The sequence below is a fragment of the Anser brachyrhynchus genome (genome assembly GCF_964034855.1).
Source record: "Anser brachyrhynchus genome assembly, chromosome: 4".
NCBI classification, from domain to species: domain Eukaryota; kingdom Metazoa; phylum Chordata; class Aves; order Anseriformes; family Anatidae; genus Anser; species Anser brachyrhynchus.
Window position 1 is genome coordinate 952901 of NC_137698.1, and position 13238 is coordinate 966138.

At 37.0% G+C, this 13238-nt stretch overlaps 1 protein-coding gene across 16 annotated transcripts in view; it reads right to left on the reverse strand.

Moving 5' to 3' along the window:
* Positions 1–13238, reverse strand: part of LOC308193935 (bifunctional heparan sulfate N-deacetylase/N-sulfotransferase 3) — a 389183-nt gene that overhangs the window by 77061 nt on the left and 298884 nt on the right. For all 16 annotated transcript variants that reach the window (XR_013950072.1, XR_013950073.1, XR_013950074.1 and 13 more), the window contains one exon: positions 11276–11404. Coding sequence is in view for 2 of the 16 variants with exons in the window: in XM_080589106.1 (XP_080445232.1) it covers positions 11276–11404 (129 nt within the window). In the remaining 14 variants the exon portion in view is untranslated. The remainder of the gene's footprint in view (positions 1–11275; positions 11405–13238) is intronic.

Below are 13238 nucleotides of genomic sequence, written 5' to 3' on the forward strand. Positions count from 1 at the left end.
AAGCATTTTGCTAAATCTATAACATTTCCAAGTTTCCTTTTTTCACTTCTGCTCTCCAGGCACGAACACCCCAGCCACAGGACTGTGTCATTCTCAACAAAGATACAATCAGAGTGTTTCCATAAAAAAGGTTAACTTGCTTTCTTGACAACCCCTTTCTTTCCCACACATGGGCTGACCTCTGACATTTCTAATGTCAGTTCACCTTCTGGCAACTCCTTACCTGCCAACTTCAGCACTGCACTGGAAGAAAAAAAGAAGAGAATTTGAAGAGATTGCTAGCTCAGGGAAAATATATAGTATTTTTTCCCTGAGGGGAATATCATTGTAATTTGAAGAATGTGAGAGTGGAGGCTAAAAAATTGCTTGGCTACATCATAATAAATCATTTCCAGCATATGGAACTGTGTCAATGAAGGGCAGAAATATCAGAGATCTTAGTTCCATTTTACAGTCTTTTTTTTACATCAGATACTTTATGGATAATTATTTACAACAGCAACAAAAGGATGAACAAATGCTCTTTTAGAGCACTTTTAACTATACCTTGTAAAGAAATCTATATTTACTGTTACCAAATGTATGACCTAATCTATAACTTTGCATGGCAGAAAAGGTCTGCGTTACTTATATAGCATCAAAAATGTTGCAGATCAGCTAAGATTACCTTCCAATAAAGTTTGAGCAGAAGTTTTTCCCCTCCTGTTGCTACTGTGCAAGCAAATTCCTAGGACAATCACTGCCACTACCACTGGGCCGAATTAGCAAACAACAATCCTGTGTTTCATAAAACAAGAAAATATTGCTGATCCAGGGCCTAATTCACCCAGTCTGACCTGAGAACTGCTGACTTTTGCTCTCTTTATTGGCTAATCTACCAGCCTGTAAAACCAACAGGAGCACGATGCTGTAATGGCCGTATTTACATTTTCCCGAGAACAACCCTGGAACAGTTGGCACACGGGGGACTCCCACGGGAGGTGCGTCACAGCCTACGATGCCAACTTGCCAGGCACTCGCTGCTGCTCCAGGGGCATTCCTGAGGGCCTGGTGACAACAGTTACACAGCCATGGCATCAGGGAGATGCCTAAGCTCACCCTCCCATTTCCCTGGCTACAGCAGAAAATGCCAGCCAAGCACCATCTGGATGGTTTTCAGCTTGGTGTGAGCCCAACTGCAGGGATGGTGAGTTGCTAGCTACCTCCCTGCTTTCCCACCAACCTGTGCAGAAGAGTATTTAGCAATTTGTAGGGCAGAACAGATGATGGGAACCGATGCAATTGTTTTTCCATTCACAGGTGTGCAGTTTCATACCTAGGCAAAACATAGTCATTATTTTTTTGCCTTCTGTTTGAGCCATGACGCGTTGTTTCGTTCCATCATACCAGACTCCAAGTTTTATTCAAACAAGTCCTAACTAATGAGGATGATTACTTTTCCATCCCAGCTAATAACTACCATACTATGCTATTAAAGATTTATTCTCTTAAAACTACAGATCAGGAGATATAAAAAGAATCCTTTGTGGGCATCTCAGAAGGCTATATATAGTAAAAAAATATTTGTTCAATAATCTTGCACCTTTGGGCAATGCCATGTAATATAAATAGAGCTTCATATATTTCTTTACTCCTTCTTCAAAAGGGAAGCAGCTGTGAATGGATTTCTATTTATTCTAACAAGCATTCTAGCCTCTCTTTCAGCTAAAAAGAGCCTATTTGATTTTATTATTTTTAGCCCTCTTTTAAAACCATTTCTTCCAGGGCATCTCAGCATTTTCTTTATCCAAGTGCAAGAAGGATCACCCTTTTTAGCTCTTCCTCATAAACAAACTATCATCTTAGTTGCACTTCAGTACACACTCTCCACGGGATTTAATGTCTTTCATGAGGGGACTGAAATGGAATGCAGACAATATTTAAAATGATAGCTTGGGACTAAACCTGGCCTCCGGGCAGCAGCTCCTTTCTCACTCCCACCTGTCTTTCCTTCCATCTTCAGCTCGGAGTAGCAGAGGTGCTTCCCTGTTCTCTGCCTTCCCACAGAGCCTTGCAGGCAGCTGTAGCCTCAGCTCCTTTCAGCTGCTTCTCGGCACTTCTGTATTCCTTCTTCTCCAGAACAAAAAGGCATTTTTGTTTTGCTCTCCTTCCCATTACTAACCTTGATGATATTTGGGATTCTGACTACTACTGCAGAGATGCAGGGAAACGAGGACAAGCATTCAGGAGAAACAGCTTTTATCTTTTTAAATACTCATTTTGTACTGCATATTTTCTTACTACAACAATATTTCCCAATTAGAGGCAACAGCTTCTAGGTCAACAAATTGCAGTGAAGACTGAGATTGAGTTGCTGTTATTAAATCACATGTATCAGGGAAAGATGAACTGGCATGATCTCATTTAAGTGTCAAGAACTGAGAAAATAACACAAGCTTGACAAACAATTTACACAAAATGAAGAAAAAGAAAAAACAAACCACCTGCAACAAGTTACCCAGCTTCTAGAGATGGCTGTTATTGCAGCAGGGTGGATATTCTAATAAATATCAATCATCACAAAATCAGTATTATTAGGACGCAACATCTGTTAAAAATCACACAGCAAGGACATTACTAACTAAGCTCCTACAGTTTTGACAACAGCGGTTTTCCTGACAAAAACAGAGGAGCCCACCTCCCAAGGGAATTACGTTATCCCTTCATCCCCAAATGTGAGAAGCTGCTCCTATGGCTGCAGGTTTGTGGCATGTTTGTGTCCCAGGCTTTCTCACGTGGAAGCAAGGGGACTCTACTTCTGAACAGATGGGGATAAGACGACCCATTCAAAGACAGTGGGAAAGACTTTTGTAAGTTCCTGTAAAGGTCGGGAAGGGTGAATTATGAAGCCCCTCTACATGGGATATAAGTGATTTATGGTGAGCAAGACTAGCTGCTCCTATGGAAAGCAGCGGCATGTCCAGCATGCTCTGTGTTGGGCAACCTGAGAATATTCCCATTCCTTTCCATTTCTCCAGATAAGCAAAATTTACTTTGCCTCATATTCAAACTCCATTTTATACAACTCTTTTGAAGATGAATAGGTTTCACTTACACCTCACTACTATTTTTCATACTCCTTATCTGTTTATACTTTCTTAATGGTGTACCTCAACACAAGGACTTATTACTTTGGTTTCAGTAGCAGTAATAATGAAGGAAAAAAATGGTTATGTCTACGGCAGAGTAAAACAAATTTAAGCACAAAAGCCTGGAGAACAGTAGCCCACTAGGTGAGTGGTCTCCATACTTCTTTGGAAGTGCACATATATCAGTGTTTACTTATTTATAAATTACATACATCTACTGAAGTTCTATTATATTCTTCCCACATCCCAGTGGATTATCTTGGGTACCCTCTGGGGTGCACATACCCCCCTTTGGAGACCACTGCACTAAGCAGTCAGGATCTGACTGTGACACAAGATTACACAGCAGACAGAAGACTCTCCTGTTGGTGATTAGCTGTTCCCTCTTTGGCTAGCATTTGGAAAGTGAAGGGATGACAGAGACTGCCAGTGACATTGGCCTTGAAAACCAGATTTATTATTATTTTGACATTTTGAATCTGGAACTAGAAGGAGTTGGTAAAAGAAAAAGCTGGTAATCATTTCTCACAGAGTGGGCAATTTTTTTTTTTTTTTGCCATATACATATCTATTGCAGGCAATTTCACTTCAACTAATTCATATTTTCATACTATTAAAGCAGTCATCAAGGTATTTTTGTCATGGGCATGGTGTCATCCTCCAATCTGTGCAACAACATTGTAAGGCAGCACCAAGGTCTTCCAATGAAGTTAAGCACAACATCTTAAAATGAAGTAAAATTATGATTGACAATTAATTAGGTGACCTCTGCTAGGCACAAGAAGCAGATGCACTACCAATTTAGTATATTGCTGTTATTTTAGCTACTGAACAAATGTTTACAGGCCACAAGAGTAAGCCTAAGTCTCAGAACACCTATATTCCAATTAATTTGGCATTGTGTACACTCTGTTTGCAGTTCTGATATTGCCTCCATATTACTCAGAAGAATTTTGTTTCAGGTATTCAGAGACTCGGTAACAGCTGTTTTTGCTCCATTAGACTCACAAAGTGATAGAATAATGAATTAGATTGCAGCCTATGCTGGAATATATATTTTTAATAGGTTGAACCATATTCCTCTAAGACCTGTATGCTACCAGAAAAGCTGTGTTCAATGCCACAACACAAAGATTCCAGCTTGCAACTCACCTCTTTGTTCCTGGGCTGTACTGCTAGTTTCAGAGCTACCACGGATCTGCCCACTTGCAGAGACAGCAGGGCAACTAGTTGAATTCGATTGGCATAGCAGTGTCTTCTCTATAAATATGACAGTGCCGGGGAAGATTTATAAGATCAAACAAAATTACATATTTTGCATAGTTCTGAATTATTAGTCTGACCGTCAGGAAACCTGAGTTTATTTTCAGCTTTGGTACAAGGTGTTGTTTTGTGTCTTTTTTTTGGCATTCTCCAAAAATTGCTTACTATGCTTGTGACTCAATATCCTAGCTGGTAATAGTGTATTATTTACGAGCCTGTCCAAGAGACTTGCTTCACTAAAGGTTGTAAAACACTTCTATAGGATTTCCCATTTGAGAATTCTGAAGACAGACAAAGCTTTATTTAAATGCATTTGCTGTACACTGCTACATGGAATCACCTCTAGATAGCTTGTCTGTTCCTTGGACTTTCCATTGTACCTGCTCATTTATTTGTTTCTACATTCTCTCTATTCCATCCAAAAAATACCAGATTCTGGCTTTTTTTGGATGGGTTTTGAAGAACAGAAAGGCAAAGAATATTAGTACTTTGCAGTAAACCAGATGCCAGGCATAACTGACTTCCCTTCCCTCCCCAGCTCATGGCAACTCCCTGAACTCTTGTTGGAGTTCCCATGCGTTCCTGAAACACGCAGGAGTGAATGAGAAAGAGATGAAATTCTTGCCTTCCTCACTCACCTGTGATGTGGGATGAGCCTGTTGAGCGGCAGCAGCCTGCAGGAGAGGTCAGGCTACACTCCTGATAGGGCTGTGGTAGGAAGGCTACAACGACCCCAGCACATCGGGGCTCAGGGAGGTACTTGCCCATCAGAGTGCTTCTCAACACATTTGCTGTCTTTGCTGCCTCTCGCAGTTGGTATGATTAAATATGAGGATGTGGAAAGCAGGACAGACAGAAATGGAAGATTTGAGCCTGAATACCTTTGTTTTTGTATTTTTCTCTGTAGTTCCAAGGCCTGACTATTCAGCTTGCTCAGGGTCACATTACGATCCAGTAGGTTATGCTGATGCTCATATAAACCCTCTCATTTTCAGTGCTAAAGGAGATAATTTCTCTCTTGCTGCAAGTCAATTAGCTTAATAACAGTTCTACTCACTGTAACTTGGGAGAGGTAAAAATTAGAGGAAAATAATACTTAGAAGTGAAAGCATATATAGATTACAATTATTTTAAAATCAATCAGCACAGGGCCTAAACCATTAACAGTTTCCTCTTGATCAGTACTGCTGTAACCTTATAGGGAACACACAGCTGGCTACACATTAGTTTCATTGTTGGGCTGTCAACTATTTGAAGGCTTTCACCAAATTTCTCTCCACAGGGCACTTTCCTTTTTCTTCAGATCTGCAGACACAAAGTACTTTGTAAGGAAGTGCACGTAAGTGCATATAATGCAATTACTGTATTTTGTTCTGCTTGTTTTTCTTGGAGGCAGAAAAGGCATAGAAGATTTTCATGGACCGTTGTTTGCCTTAAACATTCATCTTGTACAATAGCAAAGCTCCCGATCTGTATCTTCCACAGTTCAAAGGAAAAAACCCTGGGATGTTTGGCACAGGGTTATGCATGCCTGCTACTGATTTAAACTGGTACAGCTTAACTTTTATCGATGTTAATGGAAAAGGAGAGGCATATAATATTGTTTTGGACCATGTCTCTTATGGAAGTTACAGTCGTATATTAAGAAAAACTGGGTTTATTAGATTATTTGGATTCTAGAATCAAAATACATCTCCCACGTAAGGATTTGAAAACTAAAGCAATTAGATTAACAAACTGAAATAGACTCTAGCGATAAAATCTAGTGAACTGGTAGGAAACAGGTGAGAGATACTGCATTTAATATCATTGGTCTGTTTCAGAAATTTAATTTTTATAATTAAAACTTCGTACTTAAGAAAAAAATAAGCTCTTCCATGTTAAAAATGAAACAATGAAACCACTAAATCTGTCCTGCATTTAGCCTATCCAGTGCTGCATGATGTCTACAGAAGCAGATGGTAGCAGATGTGTATGAGGAAAGTACTGCACAGACTACAGCAGGGAGACGTGAAAAACAAGCCTCAATAAAAGTCTTCCCTGTTCTTGAGGGTTACATAAAGCATGGAAGTTTACACAGAACCTTGTCTTATCAGCTATTACAGGCGTGAATATCCAACCGAATTTAATTCTGTAGTTCAAATCTCAGCTAAATTCTTAATGTCAAAAATGCTATCTTGGAGCAAGATTTTGATACAATTCTCATATAAATTCTCATCCTCATTTAATTGCCTATACTCTGTTTTTCTGTTTCAGGACATCTAAAGGGAGCTCATTGTTTAAGTTCTTCGTGAAATTTCAGCTTTTTTTTCATATCTTTTCAAATATAATCAATCTTGATCATTTTGATTTCTCTTCACAGTGGAGTTTTTCTTACTGCTTCGTAGTCCTCTTCAATCAACTGCTTCCAGTTTTACACAAAAGACTGAGTCTACTGAGGGTGTTGGATAAGCTTAGATTTCCACAATGTCATTATACATATCTCTGCATTATTTTTCAACCTATTCCTTCCACATAGTGTTAGTGCCTTAAAAAGGAACCTGGATATATTTATCTCACTGATAAGAATGTCAGTGGGAAGGAAATGGGAAAAATCCCACTGATTTTGCTGTGCAGATTGGCACATTATGGTTATCAATTAGCGTGTGTTCTATGGAAACCAAACATACAAACTCACTCTAAGCAAGTTATTTCAGAGAAATAACTCCACTGTTGTCTGCGTAGCGCAAACTAAGGTAACACATCGGTCATGTGTCAACTGAGGCTGCTGGCCATGCAGCCTCTAGGAGGACAAGAACTGTTCAACCTGTTTGCCTTTTTCTCTGTAGCCTCCATCAGCCTCATGGGAAAGTTGAGCGGTCCTTTACTTTGCGCTCTGTGTGATTGTCAAGTGTTCATCTGGCAGTAGCTGCTCTAATACCTAATATCTAATAGCTGGTCCCACGGGAGAACATGTACATCATTAGAGAAAATGCTGGAATATGCAGTGCTCTCTTTAGCAGAATCCTGACAAAGGACATTTAATGGAAATCTGTTTTATCCAAAACTTCACTGAATATTGCAGGCAGAGATCGATAAATCTGGAGTCACTGAAGATTCTAACAAGTGTATCGAGCAAAATGCTTGCTAAATGTTTTAACATCAGTACAGACTCCTAATTCACTTAAATATGCTGACTTTTTTTTTGCAGAAGTTATTTGGGAATTATTTTGGAACACTTCCGGTGCAGCTAATGCAAAATAAATAAATTGATAAAGGAATAATATTTTCTTTGTACGGGGATGCCTTATTTCACAAAACTAGCAGGAAACTTTATTTACTCTGGGATAAGCAGTTAAGCATAGCAAAGATAGAACATTAAGTGTTCAAACATTTCAAAATGAAGCTAAAATGAAAATATATGCTTAATTCGGTCTCTTTTTAATTGACAGGATCACCCCTCCCTGTGCTTCTCTTAATATGGTTTCAACACCACTTAAAAGTATGTTATACCTCTTTATTTCCAACTGTTTGCACTGACATCCAGGTTCTTTCCTATAACAGTTTATTAAGCAGTGGGAACAAGGAGAAAAACATCTTCGTGCTTTTACATGCAACCACTGCTACTCAGAAAGTAAAAATGGAGAAGAAAAAGAAGTAACAAAGTGAAATAATAGAACAAAGATAGGAAGCTATCTTTCTGGATAAGGGATTTATGTTCTCACTAAAGACTTCTACAATTCATGTCTTCTTTTTAGCTTTGTCACAGATTTCCCTGGCCAAATTTGTGCAAATCAAACAACATCCCTGTTAGTCAATTATCTAACTGATAAAGTGGGTAAATTAATAGCTGTGTACTAATAATACAGTACTGCTGAAGTTTTTTTTTTTTCCTTCTTTTTTTTTGTGGGGTGTAAAACGTTTTGTGCAAGATCTTGATATAGTACAATCTTGCCTAAGGGCTGCTGTAGTCAGCAAGATCTATAACAGAAGACAGACATACAAAACATTACTGGAAAAGTAGATAGCATGTTATAGTACTATTTAGTCTCTTTTTCAGCTTGGTGACACTTCAGCATTCTGAATGCTTTACAAACACAATGGGTATAGCTGTCACGATCGTTTTACAACCACTGTCAGATCACAACTTAACCAGCAGTGTGGGCACATAAACGCATACCAAATAAATACAGCTTGCAGACCACAAGATTAGCTACTCCAGCAAACCAATTCTTATTTCCCAGATAAAATATTACCAGTAGAGTGTCTGCAGAGCAGGATTTCCTGTGGAGGCTGATGCTCTTTTTACCTGCAGGGCCTCTGACTATAGAATGACCTGGGAAAATGGCAGTAATACTGGTTCTCATGTCAAAAGCTTACACATTCACATATGGTTTAGTGCTTTTTTGTGGTTTATACTGCAGTTTGTGGTTGATTCTAGCATACTATAGGGAAGCAGAGCCTCTCTTGTGAATAGCTACCATTACACAACCAGACAGCAAAGAAAATTTGGATTTTATTCTTAGGGACGTTTATTTCAGTATAGGGCACTCGTTTCCTAAAGCCAGTCTAACAACTTATACCTCAAACTATATTCACTTAAGATTAGCTATCCAAAATGAACATGTGAATGTAACGAAGGCCTTTGTTAATATTTACATTTAATTTACACCTGCACTTTCCATTTTTTTGAAACTAAATATTTATTTACTCTTTTTTGAGATTATACGTCTGACAGCGTAATGATTCCTGGGTAGTGTTTCTTCTTCATAGGTTTTGCATCAGTGACCAATAATATTTAAAAAATGCCTTGTAATGGAATTTTTGCATCCTCTGAAAGTTTCATGTTTGCATCCTCTGAATGTTTCATGTGAATTTATTCAGAAAGGAATCCCAGCAATTTTAATGAAACACAAGAAAGCCTATGAAACCCAATATGCCACTACAAAATTTGACAAATACCTAAAACCTTGACTTATGAATTGCAGTACAAATACATTTAATACTTAAATAAAAAACGACCAGTCAAAAACAAAAACAAAAAACCACCACAAACAAACAAAACAACAAACAAACAAAAACAAACAAAAACCTAATTTTTAAATTGATTACCTGCCAGGCTAATGCTTACAACCTTAAGAACTGTTTATATGCATATATTTAAAATGCAACATATCATCTTTTTAAAGGTAGTGCTTAAAAGGATTACAGTAATTTGTTTTGGCCATATTTTGGCCTGATATTCATTTACAGTTGTATTTATAAAATACTGCATTTAACATCTATTCTTGTAGCCAGCATTGTATTGGGGATAACATATTTCTCAGAACTATGTGATCATGCAGTCTACACTGCAATGCACAAATCGAAGATCACGTAACAGTATCTAGAAAGACATTTCTGTACACGCTTTCAAGTATGTACGGCAGGATGCTGAAATATGTATGATCTATATCAATAATCATGATTGTTTTACTGTTTCTCTTCCCCTCTATTCTCTTTGTTCTTTTAATTTGAAGGGGCTAAGCCTCAAGCAATCATACTAAATTTTGCTGTTTCACTGCTGTTGTAAGACAGTAAAATAGCTTTTTTGCTAAGTTGTAGCTGTGTTTCCAACACAGAATACAATTTGTTCTAACTCAGAGTGTTACAATATGGTTTCCGCAAAGTCTCATTAGTTGAGCTAGAAACTCTTAGTTAGTACGTACACATTGCCAAAGCACCACTAAGGTACCAATAAATTCCATCTAAAGAATTCTCCAGGTTTCACCTCTGTTTATGTGCCTTGCCTGACATGATATATATCGTCAAAGTTAGGACTGGGATTACTGCCATCCCCTAGCAGGGAGACCAGATGTGTGCTGAGGAAGTTTTTATTTCCTAAGTTTGCTATGTGAACACGAAAACAAAGGAGAACAAAACACATTAACTACTCTTAGAGAATCAAAATGATAGCCTTGAAGAATTTGAGGCTTGAAAAAAAGACCTGCATATAAATTGGTAAGGTAGCTGGCAGAAGTTTGTTTCCTTTGGACTTGCATTGAATTATGGAAGATTAAGAAATGGCACAAAAATACTTTGGCAATTATTTCAAAGAATTTGAGTGTAAATATGTTATTTTCTCTTTGGATGTTCTAGAAAACCTAGCCCAAGTGATTAAATTTGTATAAAACAGGTACAGTAAAATTTATTTACATGTTTCTGCTACAAAACAGCTTCTGCCATTATTCCTTTTAATTTCAGTTCATTTGAACTTTGAATGAAAAAGTCACCTAAAAGTTTGTCTGAAAGGTCAGTTTAGATGCAACCGACCTAATTTGGTGCCATTTTGAAATACTGTACTGTTCTGTTCTAGTTTGTTCTTTATTCTTCCAGGAAAGGTAAATGAAAGGTTAAACAGACATATTAACTTTGTGGTTCATTTACTCGATCTCTTCTTTGAAGCTATTATAAATCAGCAACTGAACATTCTCAAAACAGGTTTAAGTGCAAGCACTTCTTGCTTGCAACCCTCACAAACCAATGGATGTTCCCAACCTGTTTGTGAATTCTGAAGAGCAGGATAATCAACGTCACCTGAGGTACTTGTTTCATGGTAATACAGTTCTTAATGCTTGAATTCTCTTAAAAAATACATTTCAGAGTTCTTTCATGCAAAAGTAAAGCAGAACAAGAAAGGTTTCTACTACTACATTACTAACAAAACAGTATTCAAGAAAAAGTTGAGATTATCTTTGTACAACAGATCATATATAACATTAATCTTAAATTCATCAATTAAAAAGACAGAAGAGCTTACACAATCATTACTATTTGGAGAACCAGTTCTGATTATCCTTGAAGCATTAGTTCAGTTCTCCATTAATGAATTTTTTAAAATCACTTCAAAAATACACTGTACTTACTGGATTGAGAACCACTGTGAAGAACAATTCCCCACCTTGAATACTTTTGTCTAGTTCCTTTGGGCCTCCAGGATATTCTTTATAGAAAATAGTGTGTGTGAATAAGCCACAAGTTTGCCTAGGAAGCACCTGAATTTGTAAAACCAAACCAAAACAAAAAAAAAACAAACAACAAAAGATTCAAGAGAAATTCACAAATCAAAAATGTTTATACTTTCTATGAGATAATAAAATCCAGATAAGTAACACAACTGATCGTGTTTCTTAGTAATAACTACTGTGTAGATTTGGCATTGCAACATTGCCAAAAGTCAACAGTGATTTAGTTTCATTAATACACTGACAGATCAATAAATAGTGCCCACAGAAAGAGACGAGGTTTTTATTATCAGTTACATCATGTCGTCCAAAAATTCATCACACTTTGTTAGAAACTGGAGATTGATGTCAGTAGCTGTTACAATTCAGCAACCTCCTCAAACCAATTCTGTCCATTACACCTGGTCCTAATATCATATATTTGAAGTTCATCAAAGATTTCAAGTCATTAAAAAAAAGTAGGAATGTAATCTGAAATATCAATCTATTTTGTATTTATTACTTCCAACTTTTATTTAAGAGATAGATTTAGATGATTTTCAAGGTCCCTTCCAACCCAAACCATTCTATGATTCTATGATTTGCTGTAAATTTCAACTGGAACTTGAAAGTTAAATTTTTTTGGCTTAGGCATTGTGACCAATGGAACGTCTCTGCTGATGTGATGATTTTTACTGGAAATGCTCACGTTATAAAAATATTTGCTTCTCATTCAAGTGTGCTGGCTTTGTAAAATGAGTTGCAATAAAAAGTAGCATAAAAAAGCATGTATTTTTAAAAACATTCAAAGAAAAAATCTTTTGAATAAGCAAAACCAATAAATGTATTTAGGATTTCCAGTAAAACTTCAGAATGTTTTCTATCAATTTCAGAAAATAATTCGCTGGGGAGTATTTCAATTATGGCTATTTTTATGGAAACTCAACAGCTGAATATTGATTTTCATGTATAATTCTTAAACTGAGACTGTTCTGAAATATTTTAGTCCAATTTAGGTCATTTATTATAAAATAGGTTAAACTTTTAAAACATGCAATTCCCTTAATTGGTGGTTTTTTACTCTTTTTTTTTTTTTTTTTGCAGATACATTTCTCAACATCTTTTAGTGTTGTACAGGATGCTGTGGCTATAGATCATAAATTCTGTGTTTTCATAAGCTGTATGGAATTTGCATGTTTGCTATAAACTTGCATATGCTTTTTTAAAACCTTCGGATTTCAGTGATGAAATATGAGAACAATTCTTTACTGAGACAGGGAATGAAGCTGTAGTGGATGGGAAATGCTCTGGCAAATCTTACACAACAATTTTATTACTGCATGTATTCATCACTGTAAGCCTGCAGATGTAAAATATTTATGTTTGCCCTGGAGAAGTGAAAGCTTGAGACTCCTAGAACAGGTGGTTTTATACGACTGCTCTTAGTAAATCGATGTTTGGCACCACTGTCCTTACTTTCAAAACTTATGTTAAATCTCATTATGTGTATTCAAATGGTATGTTTTTACAAAAAGTTATGAAAGAGATTTCTGGAGATTCTCAGAGTCAATCAATCTTACTCAAATGCTCTATGCCCCCGAGCACAACCAAAACCCATTATTTTACATGCCGCTAATGCTTTGAGGAGAACAAACTTTAGATCAAATCTGTATGGTGTCAGTTTTTTTCCTGGACGTCTGGAGATCATTTCATCTTGCTTCATCCAAATATAGACCAAAACGTTAAAACTTTGCCATATTATTATTCTGCTTAGAAAAGCAGTATCCATGGGAACTGGAGGACAATACCAAAATTATGTTATAAGCTCAGCGGCAGTCTTGTGCTGGGGCACACAACCCTCCAAAACTGTTGGGGCATCCAGATG